At 45.2% G+C, this 22,498-nt stretch overlaps 1 protein-coding gene across 1 annotated transcript in view; it reads right to left on the bottom strand.

The window, feature by feature from the left end:
* The window catches only part of Fras1 (Fraser extracellular matrix complex subunit 1), a 398,956-nt gene that overhangs the window by 144,284 nt on the left and 232,174 nt on the right, over positions 1–22,498 (bottom strand). The window contains exon 20 of the mRNA XM_050150115.1: positions 19,519–19,662. Within this exon, the coding sequence (XP_050006072.1) occupies positions 19,519–19,662 (144 nt within the window). The remainder of the gene's footprint in view (positions 1–19,518; positions 19,663–22,498) is intronic.

The following is a 22,498-nucleotide window of genomic DNA, read 5'->3' as shown; positions in this document are numbered from 1 at the left end:
ATTCCAATCCCCGCCAAAATGAGAAGAGCTCAGGTGTAGGACAGGGAGGAAGGGCTCTGGTTTTGGGCCCTTCCCATGTTTCCCCCGGGGGACTCTGAGCACGCGTCTACACCTGTTCCTACCCTACCAGGGCTCAGAGGTCTTGTTTCATCTCTTGACATTACAGGTCATGACAGTGATCTGGGCCATGGCTCGCTCTTTAAAAAGCCCATGTCAACAACACAGATGGCATCTGTGTTCCCTGCTAAAAGAGATCTGACTCCTGCGCTTTGGGGGAAATGTTAACTGTTGATTCAACTGTTAATCATCGACAGATATTCTTAGTACAGGAAGCACAACTCGTTCCCACGCCGGCACTCCAATCAGCGTGAGCCCATTGCCCTAGAGACCCGCTATTGCTGCCCCAGAAGTTAAGTCAAAGGGTCCTCTCCAAAAACCTCAACTCTTCCATCACACAAAACCGAGGACCCTGACCTTTTCTGAGCATGAGTTTCAAATAGCAGGCAGCCTTTGGCCAGCATTAGAGACAATATGTGGTACCCTAAGAGCCAAATGAGTCCTTACTACGGCCCTTCAGAACATCACCAAGGAAATGGTGACCGCATTAAGGGAAATATGAGAGGGAGGCTGTTCCCTGCCCCCCATGGCTGTGTATGACCTGCATGTTGTCAAGCACTTTGTTCCTACCCTGTGCTGCCCTCGGAGGGTAGAAGCACAACCTTGGAGGTGTGCCTTGGAGGTGAAGCTTAAGTGCTTCAGAGAATAAGAGCGAGGTGAAGGTAGTGTCTGTCCTATGAGGATGGAAGCCCAGGAAACACTCACTACCTCCTAAGGGGCCCGGTAGCTGGGATACCATGAGCTCATCTTCCTCCAGTAAGTGTGGGCAGAGCACTTTGGGTTTGGGCACACACGGACAAGATTTGCAGATGTTCGGTGAGGCTACGGAACAGCTGCAGCTGACCGAAGCTTTCTCAGCCAGAGACAAGAAGGAGAATAATCATCACGGTGACACTCTGAGGACAAAGCAAGCGGGTCTCTGGGGCAGTCCGAGGGGAGGGTAAGTCGGTATTTATTGATCTGTCTCATCCTGGGGAGCTCTGCAAGCTGTCTGCATGAAGAACAGAATGTGTACCCAGTACATCACCCAGCTGCGGCTGGGCTGTGAACCGTCCTTTCTGCTCTCTCAGCAGCCCTCCCCAGACCTCCTCTACTCCTCCCAAGAGGCCACGCCCACCAAGTGTTCTGGTAGACTTCACTTGGTCCCTGTGCATCGCGCCCTCCATTTGTTCCTTCCGGTCCGGAACTTCTAACCTCACGCATTTCTATCCCACTTCCCACCTCGCTGGAGTTCTCCGGACATTCTGGATTCTGTTCTCAGTGCACTCCCCATCTCTTCACTCTACCCTTGACCCAACCCCTGAACACACTGCCCACGACCTCCAGCCCCCATGGGATTTCTTTACATTAAACGTCTTGGCTCGCTGTCTTTCCCTAACCACCTGTGACCGCCTTGGTTGTATAATGCGCCTCATTTTACAATGTTTGGACATTGTTGGAAATGCTGTTTCCCAGGTTGTGGGGAGGACGTGGCTGAAAGAGAGAAAGAACTGACACACCCTTCCATGGATTCTGCCCTCCCAACCATGTCTGTGGAAACCTCAAGGCCAATGTGGCAGGATGTGCACACTCAGATCCCAGAAGCCAGCGGGGAAGGGCTCAAGGGTGCAGACTGCCATCACTCAGGACCTCAGCTGCCTTCCATAGCTCCCTGTTAAAACAGCCGTAAGAAGGCATCCATCAACCCCATGGCGTATCACACGGCGTGATCGAGTAGATACCCAGAGGCAAAGGAGAAATCAATAAATGACATCTAAAATATAAAAGTCAACCATGAGTTGCCCACAGTGCCACATCCATCCAAGTTAGATTACAGCTCTGCCGTCCACAGTCGAGCACAGCGACTTCGGTTGGAAAGTTGGACTTTCTCTTTCTGTTCACTGCCCATATTTATTCTGTTGTTCAAAGAGTCGCATTGAATACCCAACCCTATGAATAAATCCGCTCCGAAACAGCAGTCTGGGGGAGTTCCTGCATTAATCCCTCCGCACTCCGGCCATACATACACCGGCCCCAGCACAGCGCCACTTAAAGAAATATGCTTGGAGATCCCGATGTGAATCATGGCTGGTTGACTGATTTTTATTAAACTAAGGGAAAAAAAGAAAAACATATTTCTAAAATCAAGGAAACAGCTTTTTTTTCCCCTCAGAAGCTTGAAATCAAAATCTATTTGGGAAAAATTCCTTGGGAGACCTTAGAATGACGGATGATACGGGAAGCCAGAAGCCAGATCAACAGGAGACCGAGGATCAATATTAAAGTTCTAACTTACACTCAGAGAGGTGTTGTCCCCTCAGGCTACAAGTGGCCAGTCCCACTGGGCACCACCTGCAAGCTGGCTTAAGGCTCCAGTGTGAGAGCTGTAGTGATCTACACAGGAGAGAGACTATGCAGTGTTCAAGATATATTCAGTGATTTTATTTCCCTGACAGCAAAGCTAGCTATAGAATAAAATATGAAAAATAATTTTTCAAAGTATAAACAAAAAGCAATTCACCTTCAGAATGTTTTCCAGAGTTCAGAGCTACTACTATTGACATTATACTTTCTTTTGCACTTTTTCCACACAAACTTGCGCATGTAGATTTTCACACAGACGAGATTACATGAAATGTGGACACACTGCACTTTCAACTCCGTCCCACCATCATTTCCCCATGCCATTAGGGACGTTTTGTCAACAATGTTCTTAAGGACTACATGATACATCGCGGCTTCAAGTTAACAAATAGAAAAAGGTCATTTTTGTTACAGTGTGGACAACTGTCTCCACGTTTCTACTTAAGGCCACAATAAAAAAAACTTTATGCATAAACCTTTATCTGCATTCCTGATCATTTTTAAAGCATTCCTGATCATTTTAAAAGAACGACAATAAAAGGGCATAAGTAATAACACCATCAGAGCTTGTATTTGTGACCGGTACTGTCTCAACGGCCACCATGCAAATCTCTTCTGAGAGACAGACTGCACCATGCCATCCTGTCCCCTTGGTAAATGAGAAAACCGAGGCGGAGCACTTAGGTAAGGACTGGCTCACACATGCCAGATCCAGATGGACGCACGCATTTACCACAACGGGCGTGAAAACAATGCACAGTTCCTAATAGGAATTAGAAATGTCTTTCTAGAATGTTCCTAGCATTTTATGCTTCTAAGAAACAGTTCAGTCTACTTTGTCATAAGTTATGACACTATGGGTATGTATAATATATTAAATGTATATTTCAATAAATATATACATGTAAATGAACATATACATATATACACACATAAATACATATTTAAATAAAACAACCTTGATTAATCAGGTTAGTGAAAAGTCATCTTGCCATATTTTACCTTATTGTTTTAGGATTGTAGGTGAAGTTGGGCATTTGAAAAAAAATAATTTTCAAACAGGATTCATGGAGAATTTTGGCACAGTGGGTTAAATGACCCTGAGATATGATTCCATCCAAGCAGTTAATGTCTACAAGAAAGCAATAATGTGTAAAACCAATCCCTGAGTTCCTTCCTATTCGTAGCCACCTCCCACCGAATAGGCAGCATAGTGTCACAGCTCTCCCTGGGAGGTCATTCAAACCTCACCTGCAGATATCAAATTTATAAGCCCAAGGCATAGGTAAAAGATAAAAATGGGGGAAGACACCAACAACCCAGCCCTGAATGTGCGTTTGAACAAACAAACCCAGGCCTTCCTCCGTCAGTATGGTCCATATCCTCTCCAACTTCTTACCCCAGCCAAGAGAAGCACCCTCCGTGGAGGGGAAAGAGCAGCAAGCCCTCCACTTTGAACCAGGAGATTCCCCTCCCAGGGAGCAGGTTAGATGCTGAGCGGAACTGGGTTCTACCTCTCACCTTCAAAGGGCTGTGTCTATAGTGTTCTGGAGAGCATATAGTGAGCGCAGAGTGTTAACTGTGACAGAAGACGCACAAAGCTACAGGGATGAGGTCAGGGGCCTTGGCACTGGGTACCAGGAGCCAAACTAGTTCAAAGATAAGGACACTTTTGGGAAAGGGGTGTGGGGGGAGAGGAAACCAAGTTCCCTGCAAAGACGAGAACTGGGCAGCGGTGATAGGCATGGAAAGGGTTTCAAGAAAAAGGAACATTTAGAGCAGAACCAGCAGTGGACTAAAACAGGACGTCTTCATCAATGAATTTCCTTATGACTGCTCTGACTATGTGTCCAAAGCTGGGAGAAGTGGTGCAGATTTGTAATCCCAGCATCCTGGAGGTTTCGGGGGGAAGATTACCACAAATTCAAGGCCAACCTGGGCTGCACAGAGAGAACTTGTCTCAAAGAACACACAAAGGAGCCATGTGAGGTATGGCTCGAAAATTCTGAAGGACTGTTACACAGAGAAACTCTGGAAAAACAACAAAACAAACCAACAACTAAAAACAACAACAGCAACAAAAGAAGAGAGAGGGGTCCCTGCTGATCTTTTCTGGTCTCCCTCTGATCCTTTCTTGTCCCTATGCAGAAGCCCCTCCTCTGCTATAACATTCCACAGAAGGATCAGGTGTGCATTTAAACAAGCAGGCTTAAAATACTCAACACAAGCACATGGCAGTGTCGAGGTATACCTTGGGACGGAAGATCATGTCTGATGCCTGACTGGAAATGACCTTTTGACAAATGCCAGTTCTTCACAACCATACCTACGTCAACCTGGGTCAATTCAACAGTAGCAGCAGCGAACCCTGATGTAGTTTCTGTATGACGAAAAAAGAGAATGAATACACACCTACCTCGTCAGTTACAATCTGAGCTAATGAAGAGAGAAATGTCCCTAGGGCCAGCCAAATGTGTCCATTACACAATCTAAACGAATTTAAATGTGGCATGAGTAGCATCTTCAGACACTGCAGGAGATGATTGTGTGTCCCGTGAACTGCTGCGACATCAGTCACTTCCTGCCGCCAATCCCATACTTTATAAGAACTGATCTGATTTGGAGGAGACTTGATTCTTCTTGGTAGGTGGTAACCATCTGACACATTGTAATCCTTCCGCCACTGGACACCCCGACTGTAGGAGTACAGCCAGTTAGAAATGGTGTCCTTAACATGGCGGTGTCCTCAGAGAGACCAACAAAGCCCAGGACAAATCCCCCTGTAATGTTCCCCATTCTCCTTTTCATGCTCTTGACACAGAAGCAGTTCCTCGGGACACCCCCAGAGGAAGCTTCTACAGCTGCGACTCCATCTTCACTGGTCCTGCAGTCGCTAAAATAGGGACCTGCATTTCCAAGCCACCAATCGAACAGCCTTGTAAGGATTAACATCCCATCCTAAAGCCCATCTGTGCAGGAAGGCATTCACAGCTAGCTCATCTTCCTGCCTGGAATCAAAAAGTAGGAGGCTGACCTCAGACAGGCCTAGGTGATGTGTGCACACACTGCTGGCTTAAACAGTGCCTACTGCAGGAAGCTGCCTTTCAGATTCCTCTTACTGCCACTCAGTAAGGAAAATCTTCTTGTCACTGTTGCAATTACAGTGGAGGGTCTTTAACTATAACATTAATCATGACAAAGAGAAAAGTGAGACTCGGCACACAGTTATGCTCAGCCCGTTCCAGAGTGCCGGTGTATAATGAGCGCGTGTGTGGTGGGGGCAGGCAGATGGGCTTCCAGTTGTTTGTATACATGCCACCTTGTTAATAACCAGTGAATTCACGCTCAGAGCAAGCAAATTAATGAACACATTACAGGGAAGTCTGGAGACAGAGAAAAATAAATACATTTCTTGTTGTAAGCCCTAGAAGATTCTATTTGTTTTTGAAATAGACACAGCACACAGACAGGCTCAAAATTTAAACAAATCAAGAATTAATACTTGAACTCAGCAGCCGCAACATCCTCTGATATGTCCCCCTGCAGCTGTGAGGAAATTGCATGTGGTCATCGCCACGTGATGCTTTCTCCGTATCAGAGGCTCGGCTTCTAGGATCAGGGAGGACTGTCTGTGATCATGATGGATGGCGGCACATACCGGTGACATGACTTATGTCTCATCTTGGGAACAAAGTCAAGAAAGCTTGAAGATATTCAAGTCAATGTGTGCTATTAGGGCTATGGTCTGAATGTTGATTTCATGGGGCAGTGACTAGCTGCTAAATAATGGTCTATAAAGACAAACTTAGACATACAGGGAGATTTTTAATAGTATCTTATAGGGTTGATTAGGTTCTTAATGCAACTGCACTAAGTGCATTTGGAAGTACTTAGAATAGCCAACACTTGTAACTGTTCTCCACTAGGTAAAAGAGATGATATCATGCAAAAACTCCAGGCCGTTGTAAGTATAGAATTCAGTAAACCTGGTCACAAGCCTATGGCGGGGAGGATCACAGACCTTAGCAGAGAGTCTACGAGGACTATTTTGCTAACAATCTTGCTATTCAACTGCCTTCTGAATAGCAGCGTGTGATCCATAGACTAGTGAGGTACCCAATCAGAGATGCTTCTACTGTAGGGAGTGGAGGTAACACAGAAACTCATAACCGAAAATGATGAGGCTACGTGATTGGTGGAGTGCTTGGCCTAAACAGAAAAGCTTTATCACAAACCTTCCGATACTCATTGAACACCATAGGAGAAGCAGGAAGACTGTGTGAGCCAGAACATGGGAAGGCAAGCAGCAAAAGGACATCTTCTGGAAAAGACGGAGCTGCTCTCATGAAATCTGTGCTAATTCAGGCCAAGATTGGACCCTGAACATTTCATCACGCATGTGGGGTCTCATTATCCATGAGACCACACCCCTTCCTGAAAGACAACTGGCAGATAAAGATGTCGGGGGAGGAGGGGTCATTTCTTCAGTGGTGTCGTCACTGACAGACACCTTTGCTCTATAATCTACCCAAGCTCAGGATGGGGCGAACTGAACTCACTGGGCTACACAGTATAAAGGAGCCATGAAAGTCAGAGCCGACTTGAGGAGAACGGGGCGGGGGCAGTTGACGATGACAGAAATTCATTGTATAGGTGCGTGAGAAACAACACAAAGACTGCAGCATTTGAATTCTGGTTCCATTGTTAAGAGATGATGAGAGTTCCATTTGTGAGATAAGCAGAAAAAGAAATTACAAAACTATGAATGGCAGAAGAGAAAGAAGCAACCGATTCCTTTCCCGTTTTAATTACTACGTTGGGCTCAGCCCACCCAAAAGTGCTTAAAAATCGGGTCCTTTATGTCCTTCAGAGTCTAAATTAGTACAATAGCCATAAAACAAGCAAAGCAAAACCAATGGACCAAACAAGCAAATAAAACGTCTCTACCCAGTGCTGTTGGCTACCACTTTACTCTTAAATTGGCCAAACAACCCCCCCCTGCACACACACACACAGCAGATTGACCTCAGTCTGACAGGACAGTGGTTTCTACCGAGAAGGCTCGGGAGCAATGCAAAGACGGAGGCAGCTGGATGCAGGGACTGGCAATGTCAAAGCTCTCAGTCTGGGGGCAGCTCCGGCTGCAGACAAGTGACAAGAATTCCGCCTGGGCTCGTATGCCTTGGCACCTTGCATCCACCTTGTGCTGCGCTTGATTTGGTTCCAGAGAGTGTGACTCTTTTCAATTAGTGCTTATGGCAAGTCAGGCTTGGCTGTGCGGCCACCTGGACGGTGCTACAGGAAGCAGGAGCGGAACCTTCCCTGGAGATGCTCCTGACAGGATAACGAGAGAGCCAGAGGCACAAGGAGGGACGTGGAAGATTCAGAGACATTTGACAGAAATGAGGCTTGTTTTGTTTCATCTAGGAAGGGTGAAAGGAGGCCCAGGGCATCTTTTATACACAGGGCATACAACTTGGGCGCTTAGCTGAGGCTTGCAAATGAAGGCGTCCCTGTCAAGAGAGAAAGCGCAAGAGAGTACCAGCACAAAGGAGCAGAGCGCTGTAGAATGGAGGGAAGAATTAGTAAGGATAGAGCTTCAAGGTTCACACAGGGATCAAAGGAGAACAAGGGCCCTGGAAGTCAGGATAAGGGCATTAAAGTTAACCGTCATCGTAACATCTTGGTCTGCTATTATTTTATAAGGGGAGGCAATGGGAACTATCACAACATCTTGGTCTTTTATTATTTTATTAAAGGGGGCAATGGGAACCGTTGCAACATCTTGGTTTTATTAATTTATAAGCCAAAGCTCATCTTTTAAGGTTGGCCCTCATCTTGGGAAGAAGTGGGAGAATTTAGCAGGAAAGACACTATAGGCGTGTGTGAGGCTGCCACGTGGGAGACCTAAGCTTGGGGTTTTGCAATAGGAGGAGAAAGAAGGAAGCACAGCCAATGACCACTGCACAGCTAGAACCATTAGAAAATGGGGGTCACTCAATGAGTCTGAACTGTGTTGGCGCCAAAGGAGTCGTGGATAAACAAAAGAGAAGAAAGAAAACAGTTTTGTGGGTGTGGCATAAAGTTTGGGGTTTCCTTGGAGCGTTTTCAGTCTGGAGTTCCTCTGGGTAGAGGGGAGTGAGAGTCTATGCACTTGGAACAGAACCCAAGGAGGGAAAAAGAACACCGTGGAAGATGAGAAGGTCCTAAACGATGAGGTGGGGGGGGGGGGGGGAAGAGCAGTTCAAGGGGGCTCCAAAGGGGCTGTGTGAAAAGGGAAGGGGAAACAGCTGGCTGGAGGAGTCAGCTCAAGGAGAGATGGAAGGCAGAAAGGAAGTAAAAGAACGGAAATACCGAGACATTTGAGAGATAATATGAGATTTGTTTGTGTTTTATTCGACACTGTTAGTCCTTCAAACAAAAAGAGAGTGCTGAATTGTAACCAGGTGGTAATGCGAACTGAGGCTTGAATGGAGGGAGGGGTACTGAGGTGTGGGAAGGCTGTGTGGGCGAAGTCCCCAGAGCGTCTAAACTAAGTGACTGCCCAGAAGTGCAGAGTAGGTTGTGTAGCAAGGCCACACATGGGCCCTCGGAAGCAGAGCTACTTGGGTGCAGAGTGCGGCTGCACTGGCTGCCAGCTGTGTAACTGGGAAAATGGATTCGTTCCTTTCATTCCAGTTTCTTGGCTTGCAAAATGGAGGCATCAATAACTACAGGCCCAACCCTTGGATCCAAGGGACCAACCCATGCAATGACTTACGTGATGAGCAGGTGTACAGTAATTCGAAACCTTTTTATGTAGTAGGCCCAATGTTCATGCTAAAGACAGGCTTAAAAGAAAGGCAGTATTTTTGTTCACTGCAAGTCAGCTGAAGAGATTTACAAGTGCCAGGGAAAATCAGGTATGTGTACTTATAGGACACTATTGCCTCTAGTATTGAAGAGGTAACCACATCTAAATTCTGCTACATAAGCCCTGCCTGCTTTGGGGCTTGCCATTCCTGAGCAGCAGCAACAGTGGCCACAATGAAAGTCTGTGATTGACGTGTTAAGGTCATCTGTCCTTAGAACAGCTAGCTGGGTAGGGTGTTGTGTAGGAAGTCACGCAAAGGTCAAAATACAAGCTCTTTTTCTTCCTTATTTTAATTAAGGTCATCCTCAATTCAAGCATATATCATATCTTTTTTTTTTCTTTTGAAAAGGCTCAAACAAAAGAAAGGCCTTGAAGTGTTCAATCATCCCTTCGCCGACCCTGTGGTCTCGTAAATAAAAACACAAATTGAGAGCAGAAGGAGGAGACAATCCCTGAAAGTTCCAGGAAGAGATTGGATATGCAATTCATAGTTCAAGCAATAGGAGAGGGGCGACATGAGGAGAAATAAGAAAGGGAAGTATATTACAAAAGAAGGAGATAAGGGAAATGAAGGAGCAAGTGTTAAAAAAAATAGAAGGCACAAGGAAATTGAAAGTATACAGAGATAGGAGAGCAGGGCCAGATGAAATGAAGAGGAGGGCAAGAAGATGAGATAAAAACCAGAATATGGATCACTCTAAGAATAAAGCTCCTCCATCAAATTACCATAGAACAGGAAGAGATGGGATCAGAGCCTAGGAGCCCGAGTCCCCAGCACTCCTGAAGCACAAGCTATGTACTGGTCAAACAGACAGTGATCCACATGGTGGAATGTTCTAGTAATTACAACTCTGCAGAAAGGTTTTATAGGTTGATCCAATGAGAAGATAAAGTACTTAGAAAACTGTAAACATGCCAATGCTACTACTAACAGCAAAAGCATGGTTAGCCACAGCTGTAGCCTTGCAAGTCATATTTAACCTGCTAACTAATCTCTCCTGCTTGTCAACAGCCATCACAACAGGAAAATAGCCAAGATCGGAATGCTACTTAATGATTAAAAGTGGCAATTATGCAGATGCTTCTAATAGTGTCAACACACAAGTGTATGTGCTACCAGGAGACAAGAACAACGTACCTGTTGGCTACCACTACCAATAAACATTCAAGTACATATACATTTTGAATGATTTAAGTAGATGTGGATTGATATAGATTATTAAAATTTAGCATGAATTTAGAAAGTATTTTTCTTTTCCATTTATTCAGTTAGCTAGAACACCATAGAACAGGGGCACCTGCGTAGGCGGGGCACCCAGGGCAGCCAATCAGCTTTGTCAGCATTCACAGGAGTGGAGCAGGTCTTGCCAGTTTTTAAAGAATGCCTCTCTAAGCTCCCTAGTCATCACAGCCATCCCCGCCAATCCATCTTCCCCTCCTCTAGCCAGAAGCTGGGCCGAGGCTCAGGCTGGAAAGTGGTGCTGTAAAAGCAAGAGAACCAGACTTACATTGTCAGAGCGCACAAAAAAATGCCGTGCATGGGGGCATGCACACACAATCCTAGTGCTGGGAAGAAAGACGGTAGAACCTAGAATCAAGTGACCAGCCGGTCGAGTGGAACCAGGGAATTCATGGCCAGAAAGAGGCTCTGTTTCAGAAGTGAGGTACAGAGGGATTAAGAGTGACACCTGACATCAACCTCTGCTCTGAGCATGCTTGTGTGCATGAGAATACACACGTGCAGACATGAACACCTATGCAGACAAACACTACACATATGTAGATGCACTAAATGTCTGATATGGAGCTGGGGAGATGCTCAGACAGAGATACATATTTTTCACACAAATGAGGATCTCAGTTCAATCCCTGGGACTCATGTTAAAAACCAGACATGATAATCTGTGTTACAGAGGTCAAGACAGGAGGAACCCTGGAACTCAGTCTTCAGCCATTCTACCATAACTGATGAGTTTCTGGCTAATAAGATGCTCTGTCTCCAAGGGGGTGGATGTGGATGTCATTCTTGGAGATGACACCTGAGGTTATCCTCTAGCCTCTATATGCATTTGTACTGCACATACTCAAACACTACACACACACACAAACACACACAATTGAGCAAGCAAACAAACAATAACAAGAATACCTGTTCCTCAGTCCTTAATATGTGTGCTCAGTCATACTCGGCACCGTGGGGGTTCAACAATGACAAAGTGAATCCCAGTCTCCGGATTCAGCTCTTGGTTCTTTCATGCCTGTTTGAGTCAATTATTTAACTCTCTCGCACTCTAGTTTGTTTATATGTAAAACACGGATTGGATTATCATCTCCCTTGAAGATCACATGAATGAGAAAAGGCAAAACTGCATCGAAAGCCATCAACCCAGCAATTCTCGCATCATCCCCAGGGACATAACCTATTATTAGATGCCCATGCAGTTCACTTGCAGAGAACCTGAATTAGTCAGTGCCAAATGGATGAGACAATCGCCATACAGAGAAATTACAGCATGGAAGATGCCCAGGGGTAGCTGGTTCTGGAAGGAAGACTCTGAGTTAGGTGCTGAGGGATCATGGATAGGACTTTGATGATCAGAACAAGATACAAACACCAAAGCACTACACATTTAAGTCTATGCTCTCTCTTCCCCTTTTGTCATTGTATCGGTGGCTCCAGCTTACCTTCCTGTGACTGTGAAATAGAACTGCCCTCTCCCATGTCTGAGTGTGGGAACACGGGCTCCTGCAGGGTTGCTGCCCAGGAACCCCTGTGCTCCACTCAGACCCCACCAATTCTCGGTGCTGCAGCTGGATCAACTTCTACTAGAATGCAGACCTGGGCTCTGCTACTCTGGCCATGACTACACTATCACCAAAGAACGTAGGCTCTACTTTCAGAAATGTTAGCAATGAATGGAGAAAACCACAGAAATGACTCAAAAACGGTTGAGAGGATGTTGTCTTAATGATTTGCAAGAAAAAAACTTAACAGCCATATACTCTTTAAAAAGAAAAGGGTAGATTGATCCCAAATTTCCTGAGAAACCGCCACACTGCTTTCCACAGTGGTTGCACAAGTTTGCATTCCCACCAGCAATGGATGAGGGTACCCCTTACTCCACATCCTCTCCAGCAAGGGCTATCATTGGTGTTTTTGATTTTAGCCATTCTGACAGGTGTAAGAGGGTATCTTAAAGTTGTCTTGATTTGCATTTCCCTGATCAATAAGGAAGTTGAGCATGACCTTAAGTGTCTTTTGGCCATTTGACCTTCTACTGTTGAGAATTCCCTGTTCAGTTCAGTGCCCCATTTTTTAATTGGGTTAATTAGCATTTTAAAGTCTAGTTTCTTGAGTTCTTTACTAGCCTGTTTGGATGGAGAGGGGAGGACCTTGGACTGCCCACAGGGCAGGGAACCCTGACTGCTCTTCAGACTGGAGAGGAAAAGAGAGGGGAGTGGGGCGTGGGGAGTGGGGGAGGGGAAGGAAAAGGGAGGCGGGGAGGAGGCAGAAATTTTTAATAAAAAAATAAATAAATAAAATAAAAAAAGAAAAGGGTAACCATGCCTTTAATCCCAGTTCTCGGGAGGCAGAAGCAGGTGGATCTCTGTGAGTCAGCCTGGTCTAGAGAGCTAGTTCCAGGACAACTAGGGCTACACAGAGAAACTGTCTCAAAAAACAAACGACAAAAAACAGAAAGGAAATAGTGACAGGTCTATCTCTTGGGGTAATTCCACTATCTAATAACAGAGAAAGGAGAGAAGGAAGGAAGAGAAAAAAGGAAGAAGGAGAGTGAGGAAGGAGGCAGAAGATAGGGAGAGGAGGGGACGGAAGAGGGAGCCAATCTACAATCTAGGTTGCAGTTAATACAATCTAGGTTGTACAGGTTAACAGTCTCAATTTATTTTAGTAATTGCCAATGAATTACTTAAAATATTAACACGAGCTGTTAGTTGAACATTTCCCCAGAGTTCTGGAACCTACTGGCAACCTCGAGATGCTCTAACAGGAGAGGGGATGGATATTCAGTCACATGACTGGGAATAGTCACCTAGCCCTGATACCATAGTGATTTACGTCTGTAAGGCTAGAAAGCTCCTGCAATGTTGAAAGTTGCTCAACTTAGCTTAACCAAAACTCCAGGCTAAAACAATTAAGAACTGTATTTCATTTTCCAAGTTTTGGCCAAGGACCTTTGTTGCATTTAACAGCAATAGCTATCTCTAGAATTAAACTTTATTCAATATAAAACTGCCCAGACTAGTATTTCTTTGATACCTTTCCCTTTTTGTTTATGCTCTTACACAGACTGGGGGGTGTAAACCAGCATTTAAAACATCACCACACAGGCAAGAGTCGAGTTTAAACTCCCTAGAATTCTGCCACTCCAGTGAACCAGCTACTCATCCCAGGAACTCACCCTCAGGACTCTCATCTCTTCCAGAAAGATCTGAGAAGCCCGGCCAGCCTATTAGGCACTCACCAAGCCCAGGGCATAGTTTTCTATAATGCCTCTACTCTTGGACATTTCCCCTTTAGGGCCTTATCTGTGCTTTCTTTTTCATTTCACCCTCTTCTGTGAACGGGAGAAAGCTTTCAGCTGAGAAAGACGAATGGAGAAGGCACCGCAGGCTTTGGAAATTCGAGATAATGTTGAGATGTGTAGTGGGGGAAGGAAAAACTCTAAAGAAAACGCCTGCCCTTCCAAAGCACTTGGCCGTATCTGTAAGAGGCGACGCACCCCTGTGTCTCATCCCACTTCATTTGTCTTTGCTGCAAACCTTCAGCCCTGACCTAAATCTTCCAACTATCTATTTGCTTTGACAGACTTGGAGGAGACACCCCCGCTCCACCTATGACATCTCCATATGTGAGAACACACCGAGGTGATTGGACCTGTTCCCAGGATGTGTTTACTCTTGTCCGGGTGATAGATTAAGTGGAATTCTCTTTTTGAATAGCTAAGTGCAATTAAGAGGTCTTGGGTGATGATGATCACAGTGACAGCTAAGATAGGGAATAAATCCCAGGAGTAATAATAAGCCCCTGAAAGGTGCTTACAAACCCAGAGAGGACTGAGGGGGGGTCCTCTCTGTGGCCCAAGGACACTTGCAAGGACACTGTATAGTAGAGACGTGTGTCAGCCTGTTTGGTTTGTCACCACACAGTTCCTTACCTTCGTTCCTTCATGTGATAGATTCCCTAACACTTGGTATGAAGTAAAGCAACATATCAACATAAAAATGAAATTCTAGGAGCTTCAGTTCAGGGTAACAGTAAGCAGGAACTGAGCTGGTAGCTATTTATGTATCCCTTCAACCTCTTCTGGGACAGTACTCCTGTTGTCCAACTGTCACTCCAAGTCCAACTTGTCCAAATGCAAACCTGAATGTCTGTTACACTTGTTCCTGTCCTCCCTTTGAATTTCCATGACTTGAAACCCGGAAACCATGTGACTCTCCCGCTCCCTCACCACTAAGGCAAGAGAGCAACTATCTCTGTTGCTCTATTAAACTAAACCACATGAAATTGCCCCTCTTGGATCATTTTTGCTGGCAAATAGCAAAAAATCTAATGGATCATTTACATCCAGGGAGGCTAAGTCCCTTCCTTCCCCTTCATCTTGGCTTGAAAGCTCATCCGGGTTCCTGGAATTATCTAATAGAGGTCTTTCTGCCCTCAGCATCTTCCAAGCCATCTTCTGTAATCTTTCTCTTCACAGAAAGGCAACCATGACACTTCCTGCTAAAAGAAAAAAAAAATGCCCGGGCCATGCTTGAAATGCCAGCCCTTGGGGGACAGATAGAGGGAGGAAAACTATCATGATTTCTAAGTCAGCTTGGGCTACCGACCTATCCCCCAAAGAAGATGGTCTTACAAAGGCAGAAAGCTTACAGCAAGGAGCGACCTCTAGGAAACCCATCCCGTGGGTACCTTAGTCTTGGACTTGCGTCCTCCAGAGCAGTGAGAAATCCATTTTTTGTTGTTAAACTCTCCCATCCTCCAGTATTATGGTAGCCTTGGCAAACAAATGTGCCATCCTTCATTAAGCTACATCTTAGTGAAGTACAAGTAACACATCTTCATCTCTATCCCCAGAGCCTGCACAGAGCCAGCCTGGCAAGGAACACGAGTTTACTAAACACTTGATGAACTAGAAAGTCACATGCTTAGTGACAAAGTAAACCTCTACATCAACACATTTTTTTATGATTTCATAATTGAAATACACTTATAACAATTTCTATGCAACGAAATATTTTTGAGCATGGGTGATAACTGCACTTAAAATCAAGAATGCGCCCAAATGTTCAGGGACAGTCAAGGCTTCTCCGCAGCCCTTTTTCATGGGGCTTGTTCAATGACTCCAAAGCCATTGAGTCCACTACTATGATTCTCTATTCTAAGGGTTCCATTAGCCTTAAAAATATTAATGCAGCCCCTTATCACCTAATTTACCATCAAACAGTGCTCCGGACTTTGGAGAGAACAGAGCTCATTAACTATTAAATCTTTCCAATCTCCTTATATAAGCATTTATTTATAAAATATGTCATAGCATAAAAGTTTTAGTGTCCACATGCAAAACAGACAGGAACAGAAAATTGACCACGAGAGGTAAAGTTCACACTCTACCACAAATATTATCCCTTAAGTCACCCCTCGACTCTAGCCTGTCCTTCACATAGCACACCCTTAGTCAAGGCACAGCTCTCCCCAAAACTCTCCCAGTGCTCAAGATCCAGCCTCAACTTTTGCCCGAAACTTCAAGCCCTCTATTTTCTGATTTCAACTTAAATTTCCCAAGCTGTTCTCATCATGTTCTTCAGTGCCGGCCTGCTCATCGCTGGTAAAGATGTCTCACAGGCCACACAGGACCAGTAGGTATCCTTTACTTCCCAGGTCTGCCCCCGCTCTGTCCTACCCAACCCTTGCTGATCTGCAGGAAGCAAACCAGGGTCAGCGGCTCTGTGAAGCCTTCTATGTCTTGTTCTTTCCCCTCCCTGACCCGCACTGAACTCCTGCAGTCCTTAGGACCTGCAGATATGTTGGTACAAACCCATTGGTACTATTTGTCAGCTGTATCTTCAGTTCCTCCCCTTCAGTAGCCTGAAATGTCTCTCTGCTTCCTCACAAGAGCAACTCAGCCTAATCCACTAATACACTTTCACGACCCACTGTCAGCGAGGTTTGGGACCTCAAGGTTCAGTCCCCGGCTAACAATACTGCTGAAGTAGGTAGGAGAAGCTTTGCAAGCCTGTCTAGAGTGTATTGGTCACTGGCGGCATGCCTTTATGGGGACTGTAGGACTCTAGTCTCGGCTTTTGACTTCCTGTTCTATAACATGGGCCTTTCGTACAGGTATGCTTATTCCCCGATAGACATAGCAGAGAGAAAAGGCCCCTCCCAAACTGAGGTAAAGCCAGTGACAAGGCTTGAACTTTTGAAATTCGAAGCTAAAGGAAACATTTCTTGAGCTCTACAATGTTCTCTGCTTCCCTCTCTTCCTCTCCCCTTCCCTTCTACCCTCTCCCATGGTCTCCATGCTCCCAGTTTACTCAGGAGATCTTGTCTTTTTTCTAATTCCCATGTTGATTAGATCCATGTATGTCTCTCTTAGGGTCCTCATTGTTGTCTAGGTTCTCTGAGATTGTGATTTGTAGGCCAGTTTTCTTTGCTTTATGCCTAAAAGCCACTTATGAGTGAGTACATGTGATAATTGTCTTTCTGGGTCTGGGTTACTGCACTCAATATGATGTTTTCTAGATCCATCTATTTGTCTGCAAATTTCAAGAAGTCATTATTTTTCCCCCCTGTGTAGTACTCTATTGTGTAAATGTACCACATTTTCCTTATCCATTCTTCAGTTGAGGGGCATTTAGGTTGAAGAAAACATTTCTTTTTCTAAGTTAGTTGCATCTGGTATGTTACTAAAATAGTTACACAGTAGTTACATGAAGCTGACTAACACACATGTTGGGAATCTAAGTTTTCATGGCAGAAGCTTGTATACCTTACAAGGGTAAGGCTCAGCATTGAACTCAGATGTTTGAGCTGTAACTGTCAACACCTGCCATGAGCTGTAACTGTCAACACCTGCCGTCAGACATCCCCTTGGGAGGAGACAAGAATGTTTGTCTCCCTTCCAAGACAGCGCTTCAACTGGCAGCACCAGAAATGCACTCCATCCAGCATCTGGTACAGTTTGTGTTTGTTGTTTTAGACAGAACATAGCGTCTTGTGCATGCTAGATGAGAGCTTTATCACTGAGCTATGCTCCAGTCAGCCTCTGACTAGACTCAAACCTGGATGCCGAACTGCAGCTGTTAGTTCTCTAAAGGTTCACAGTTTCTGTGACTGAGATTTTGCTCAGAATTCACCATTGTCCCAATGCTGTCCTGCAATCGACAGTTTTCAGTTTTGTTAGATGATAGAGCCTAGTGGCCAGTATCTAGGCTTAATATCACATGCAAAAGAAGCCATGCCTCTGGCAAGATACTGGCACCAACCGGTCACATTGAAAACATTGACAATGACGTAATGTCCCCCAACTAAACAAGATGGCAGTTATGGGCGATGTCTCAGTATGATCTTGCCTGCTGGACATTGGGCCAGAGTTCCTTCCTGCTCCAGGTTAATCCACAAAGCTGGGTTAGTTTCCCACTAGATCCTACTTGCTCATCACTCCTACCTACATGTACATCCCAGCATGCCTCCCAGCCCAACTCCTCAAAAGTAAGGTAGTCACTGCTGAAGGCAAATTGCTCTACAATTCACAGAGGACAGTGGAATATACAATAGCCTCTACTCTCTTGAGCAGCTGGGTCATTAACATACTTTTTCTCCTTGTAGTCTGAGAATCTATCAATTAGCAGACTCAAAAACAGATATTTTGATGTTGTTCTCTGAATGTCTAGGTGGATGGTTGCAGGTGTTGTATGGTTCCAATGCTATTGACACTTCAAGTCCTTCTTCCCTCTCTCTTTCCCTCCCTTCCTTTGGATTCTAAAATGAGGAAGAAAAAAATTTATCTCCTGAGGAAACTGGTCTACATTTTTTTAGTTCTCTCTCTCTCTCTCTCTCTCTCTCTCAGGATTTATTTATTTATTTATTTATTTATTTATTTATTTATTTATTTATTTATTTTTAAGACAAGGTTTCTCTGTACAACAGCCCTAGCTGTCCTGAAACTAGCTCTGTAGACCAGGCTGATTTTGAACCCACAGAGATCTGTCTGCCTCTGCTTCCTGAGTTCTGGGATTAAAGGTGTGTGCCACCACCATCCAGCTGAAACTCGTCTACTTTTAGCTGAACCTCCCTAAGATTCTGTGCCACCAAAGAGCAGATAATGTAAACATGGGGGAAAATAGAACAAATGTTTTGAAAATGCAGTTTTGGTACCTTAAATGCATATAAAAGTACTATAACCATCACTTCATTTCCCATTAATATGATTTTCTTTCAGGACTTAGAAGAACATTATTAAATGTCTATCCGAAGCTAAATGTGGTGTTACACATCTGGAATCCTCACATGTGGGAGGAGGGGGCAGGAGGGTCAGGAGATCAAGGCCATACTCAGTTATATGGCAAGTTCCGACTGTGTGTGAAGATTAGTCTTCATTACCAGCTTGACTGAATCACAATGGAAACAGGATGGGAGGGAGGAAGGAAGGAAGATGCACCCCGAATGAACATGGGGGCACTGTTCCATGGGTTTGGGGTCTGGAATGGAAACAGGAGGAGAAAGCAAGGGAAGCAATGGCATCCATCTCTCTCTGCTCCCTCACTGCGGATGAAATGGGAGCAGTTATCTCAAGCTCCTGCACCGTACCTTCCTATCCATGATGGGCTGTGCCCACAAACTGTGAGCCCAAATACTCTGCCTTTCTCAAGTCACTCTGGCATTTCATGACAACAATAAGAAAAGTAACTAATACACTGGGCTAAATGAGACCCTAATTCGAAAAAAGAAAAATAAGAAAGGGAAACGAACAAATGAAAACGGTTACATTTGAATCCCCATTCATCAAATGCTTGCGGAAATACAGTGAAGTCAGTTCCTGGACAACAAACAAGTATTGACTGGAAAAAAGTGCTTCTAGTCTCAACCAAATGGACAGGCACCAACACCCTTTTGCCTGGTATGAAGCCCTTAGCAGCCACCCCAGAATTCCCCAGGACCCCAAAGAGGCATCACTCACCAGCACAGTACCCAACCAAGTTCAGGAACTGCTCTTCCTTGCAGCTGGTCTTACAGCGCCCCTTGGTGAGAATGAGGTGGGGGTGACAGGAGACACAGTCCGATTCCAGGGGCCCATGGCACTGCCTGCAGGATGGGTGGCACTCTGGGGAGAGGGATAAAAGCTGAGACTAGAATCAGCAGTTCATCATGCAAATGCATGAGTTACTTCATGCACCCCGCAAATCTCTAACTCTGGTCATCTGCTGAAGACTCCCGAGCATGCCTGGCATATGCCTAGACTTGACCCAACAACTGCCATTTCTGGAATATTGAAATATTGAAAGAGAATATTGCCCACAAACATAACAAGGATCTAAAGCTATAAAAATTTGAATCATCAGTCACCCGATCCAAAGGGGCATCCCCATATATGTGACTAGGAAATTCAAATCCAGGCTTAGCAAACATCTTCTACTTCAAAATACGGGGGGGGGGGGGGGGGGGGGGGGGGGAAGGGAGGGGGATTGAGAGCAGACAGAGAGACAGACAGACCCGCCACACGGACACATACACAGAGATGGGAACACACATGGGGGTGGAGCGAAGGCTCAGTGGTTAAGAGCACCAGGGTCCTTTTCAGAGGTCCTGAGTTTGATTCCCAGCACCCACATGACAGTTTACTGCTGTCTGCAATTCCAGTTCCAGGGGAATCTGATGCCCTCTCCTGGGCACTAGGTGAACACTTGGTACACAGATATACACGCAGGCAAAATACTCAAACACAAAGACTGATAAAGACTGAGAAATAGAGACACAGCAGAGAAAGAAACAGAGGAAGACAGACACAAAGACCAAGGCAGACAGATGTACACAGACAGACGAGAGACAGACACACAAATGCACAAACAGACACAAGCACACATAAACACAGGAGAGAAAAGAGAAGAGGGAGTTTTGCTTTTCAGAAACTCCTGGCAGACAAGCAGAGGACCAGACATGCACATGGCACCGAGCCCCCACCAGAGTGAGTTACTAGCCAGGCTCTATCTTCAGGCCTCATCTTGGATCCTTTTTATCAGTTTAATCAATAATACTTAGTTAAATACAAAGAACAGAAAAACGTTCTTCCTTCTGGAGGTTATCATGAGCTGCATCTGAAGTTCAAAGCCTTAGACAAAATTATGGCAAAGTTATATCTTCCTCAGAAAACCACCAGATTAACAAGAGGCACAGCAGTGTAAGACTCCAGGCGAGCCTCCGGAAGGAGTAGGCAATAAAGACACAGACAGGGGAGAAGCCAGGCAGGTCATGGCTGCAACCGGTCCAGACTGCCAAGGCGGGTGGCAGGAGATGTATGTGTTCCTAGCCAGGAAGAAGAGATCTAAGACTGTCTGCTGCCAAGGGCTAGGGGCGGAGGGTAGGAGCTTGTAGAGCTTGTGGACACCAGTATGCTCCCTCCTGGAACAGGGCTGGCGAAGAGCAAAGACACGGGCTCCAACTCAAATCAAACGCCTCTCCCTTCGGGCAAGAAGCCAGGAGGAGGTAAGATAACTTTTTAAAAAGGGAGTGGGGACAAGAAAACAAAGTGCTGGTTAGAAGGGATAGATCAGTCTGCATTCCTGAGACTCTGAGAAGCGTCCAGAAGATGCTGGCATTCCGAGGATAATTCTACCACCCAGGTCTTCCGCCTTCCTAGAATGTCTGCAGTAACCTGTGTGCCCTGCTTCTGGGGAGACCATTCATCGACTGACAGGGAAGAAGTGGAGCAATGGAGGAGGCTCTCCTTCAAACAGTTTCCACACAGGAACCACGGGGGCCTGGATAAAAGCTTCTCCTGCTAGAAGATCTCTTCAAAGGCACAGCTAAGGACAGAGCAGGCAGTTACCCTGCAGAGCTGTGGGCGCCTTCAAGTAAAGCTGCCCAGGGCCCAGAGACTAAAATGGTATTTGAGGGAAAGAAGAAAACAGCAGAATAAAAATCACACTGATATCAATATCCAGTCACCTATATTTAAATCGACTGTATTTGCTCTTTGGAGTTAAGGCCAGAAGAATCTAATATGTGCTCATTATTGATTTATTTGTTTGTTTGTTTGAATATTTATGGGGGTGGAGCAATGGCTCAGTGGTTAAGAGCACCGGGTTCCTTTTCAGAGGTCCTGAGTTTGATTCCCAGCACCCACATGACAGTTTACTGCTGTCTGTAATTCCAGTGCCAGGGGATCTGATGCCCTCTCCTGGGCACTAGGTGAACACTTGGTACACAGATATACACGCAGGCAAAATACTCAGACACATAAGACAAACTAAATTAAAATATTTCATAAGTTTACTATACATTTTATGACTCCAGAAATATACAGGCAATGATTTCATTACAGCAAGGGTTTTTTTTTTTCCTATCAACTAGCCTCAAATGTCTATTTTTGGAAGCAAAATAGCCTCCTGGGAGAATGTGTTTATCTTTTCCACCCTGCAGGTGTAAGAATAAACAGCACCACCCTAGGGTGCTTAAGTTTTACTATTTTGCCAATTCCAATAAAATACTTTACTAATCTGAACCTGTAATTTCAGAAATCTCTGTTATGGACTGTAGAGGTACTCTTAAGTTGGGAAGACACATCAAAGAAGGAAATAAAGACCGTATTTCCTTTTGCTCTTTTTCTGCTGCCTCCGAGGGAAACAAGTCTGGAGACTATCCTTAACTCTACTTCCTTCCTGGCCTTCTCTAACACACCTCCAAAGCCCCCCAAGTCACTACCACTGGGCCATTCTCCTTCTCCCACCTCACCCCTCAAACTAAGCTGCCCTGCTTTAAACAACAGAGAAGGGGCAATGAGACCCCCAAAGTTAGGTCCCGGGCAGCCAGTAGCTTCTGTTTAGATTTCTTGAAATATTCTCTTCAAGGAAAGACAGCTGAGTAGGAGGTAGGCTAGCCAACTGAGACTGCCCTATTGTGAGGAAGTCAATGAGGCACAAGAACTGGCCTCATAAAATGGG

The sequence above is a fragment of the Alexandromys fortis genome, unplaced genomic scaffold (genome assembly GCF_014885135.2).
Source record: "Alexandromys fortis isolate MF-2015 unplaced genomic scaffold, M_Fortis_MF-2015_v1.1 scaffold_0, whole genome shotgun sequence".
NCBI classification, from domain to species: Eukaryota; Metazoa; Chordata; class Mammalia; order Rodentia; family Cricetidae; genus Alexandromys; species Alexandromys fortis.
The sequence above is the reverse complement of the archived record's forward strand: the minus strand, read 5'-3'. Positions and strand labels throughout refer to the sequence as shown.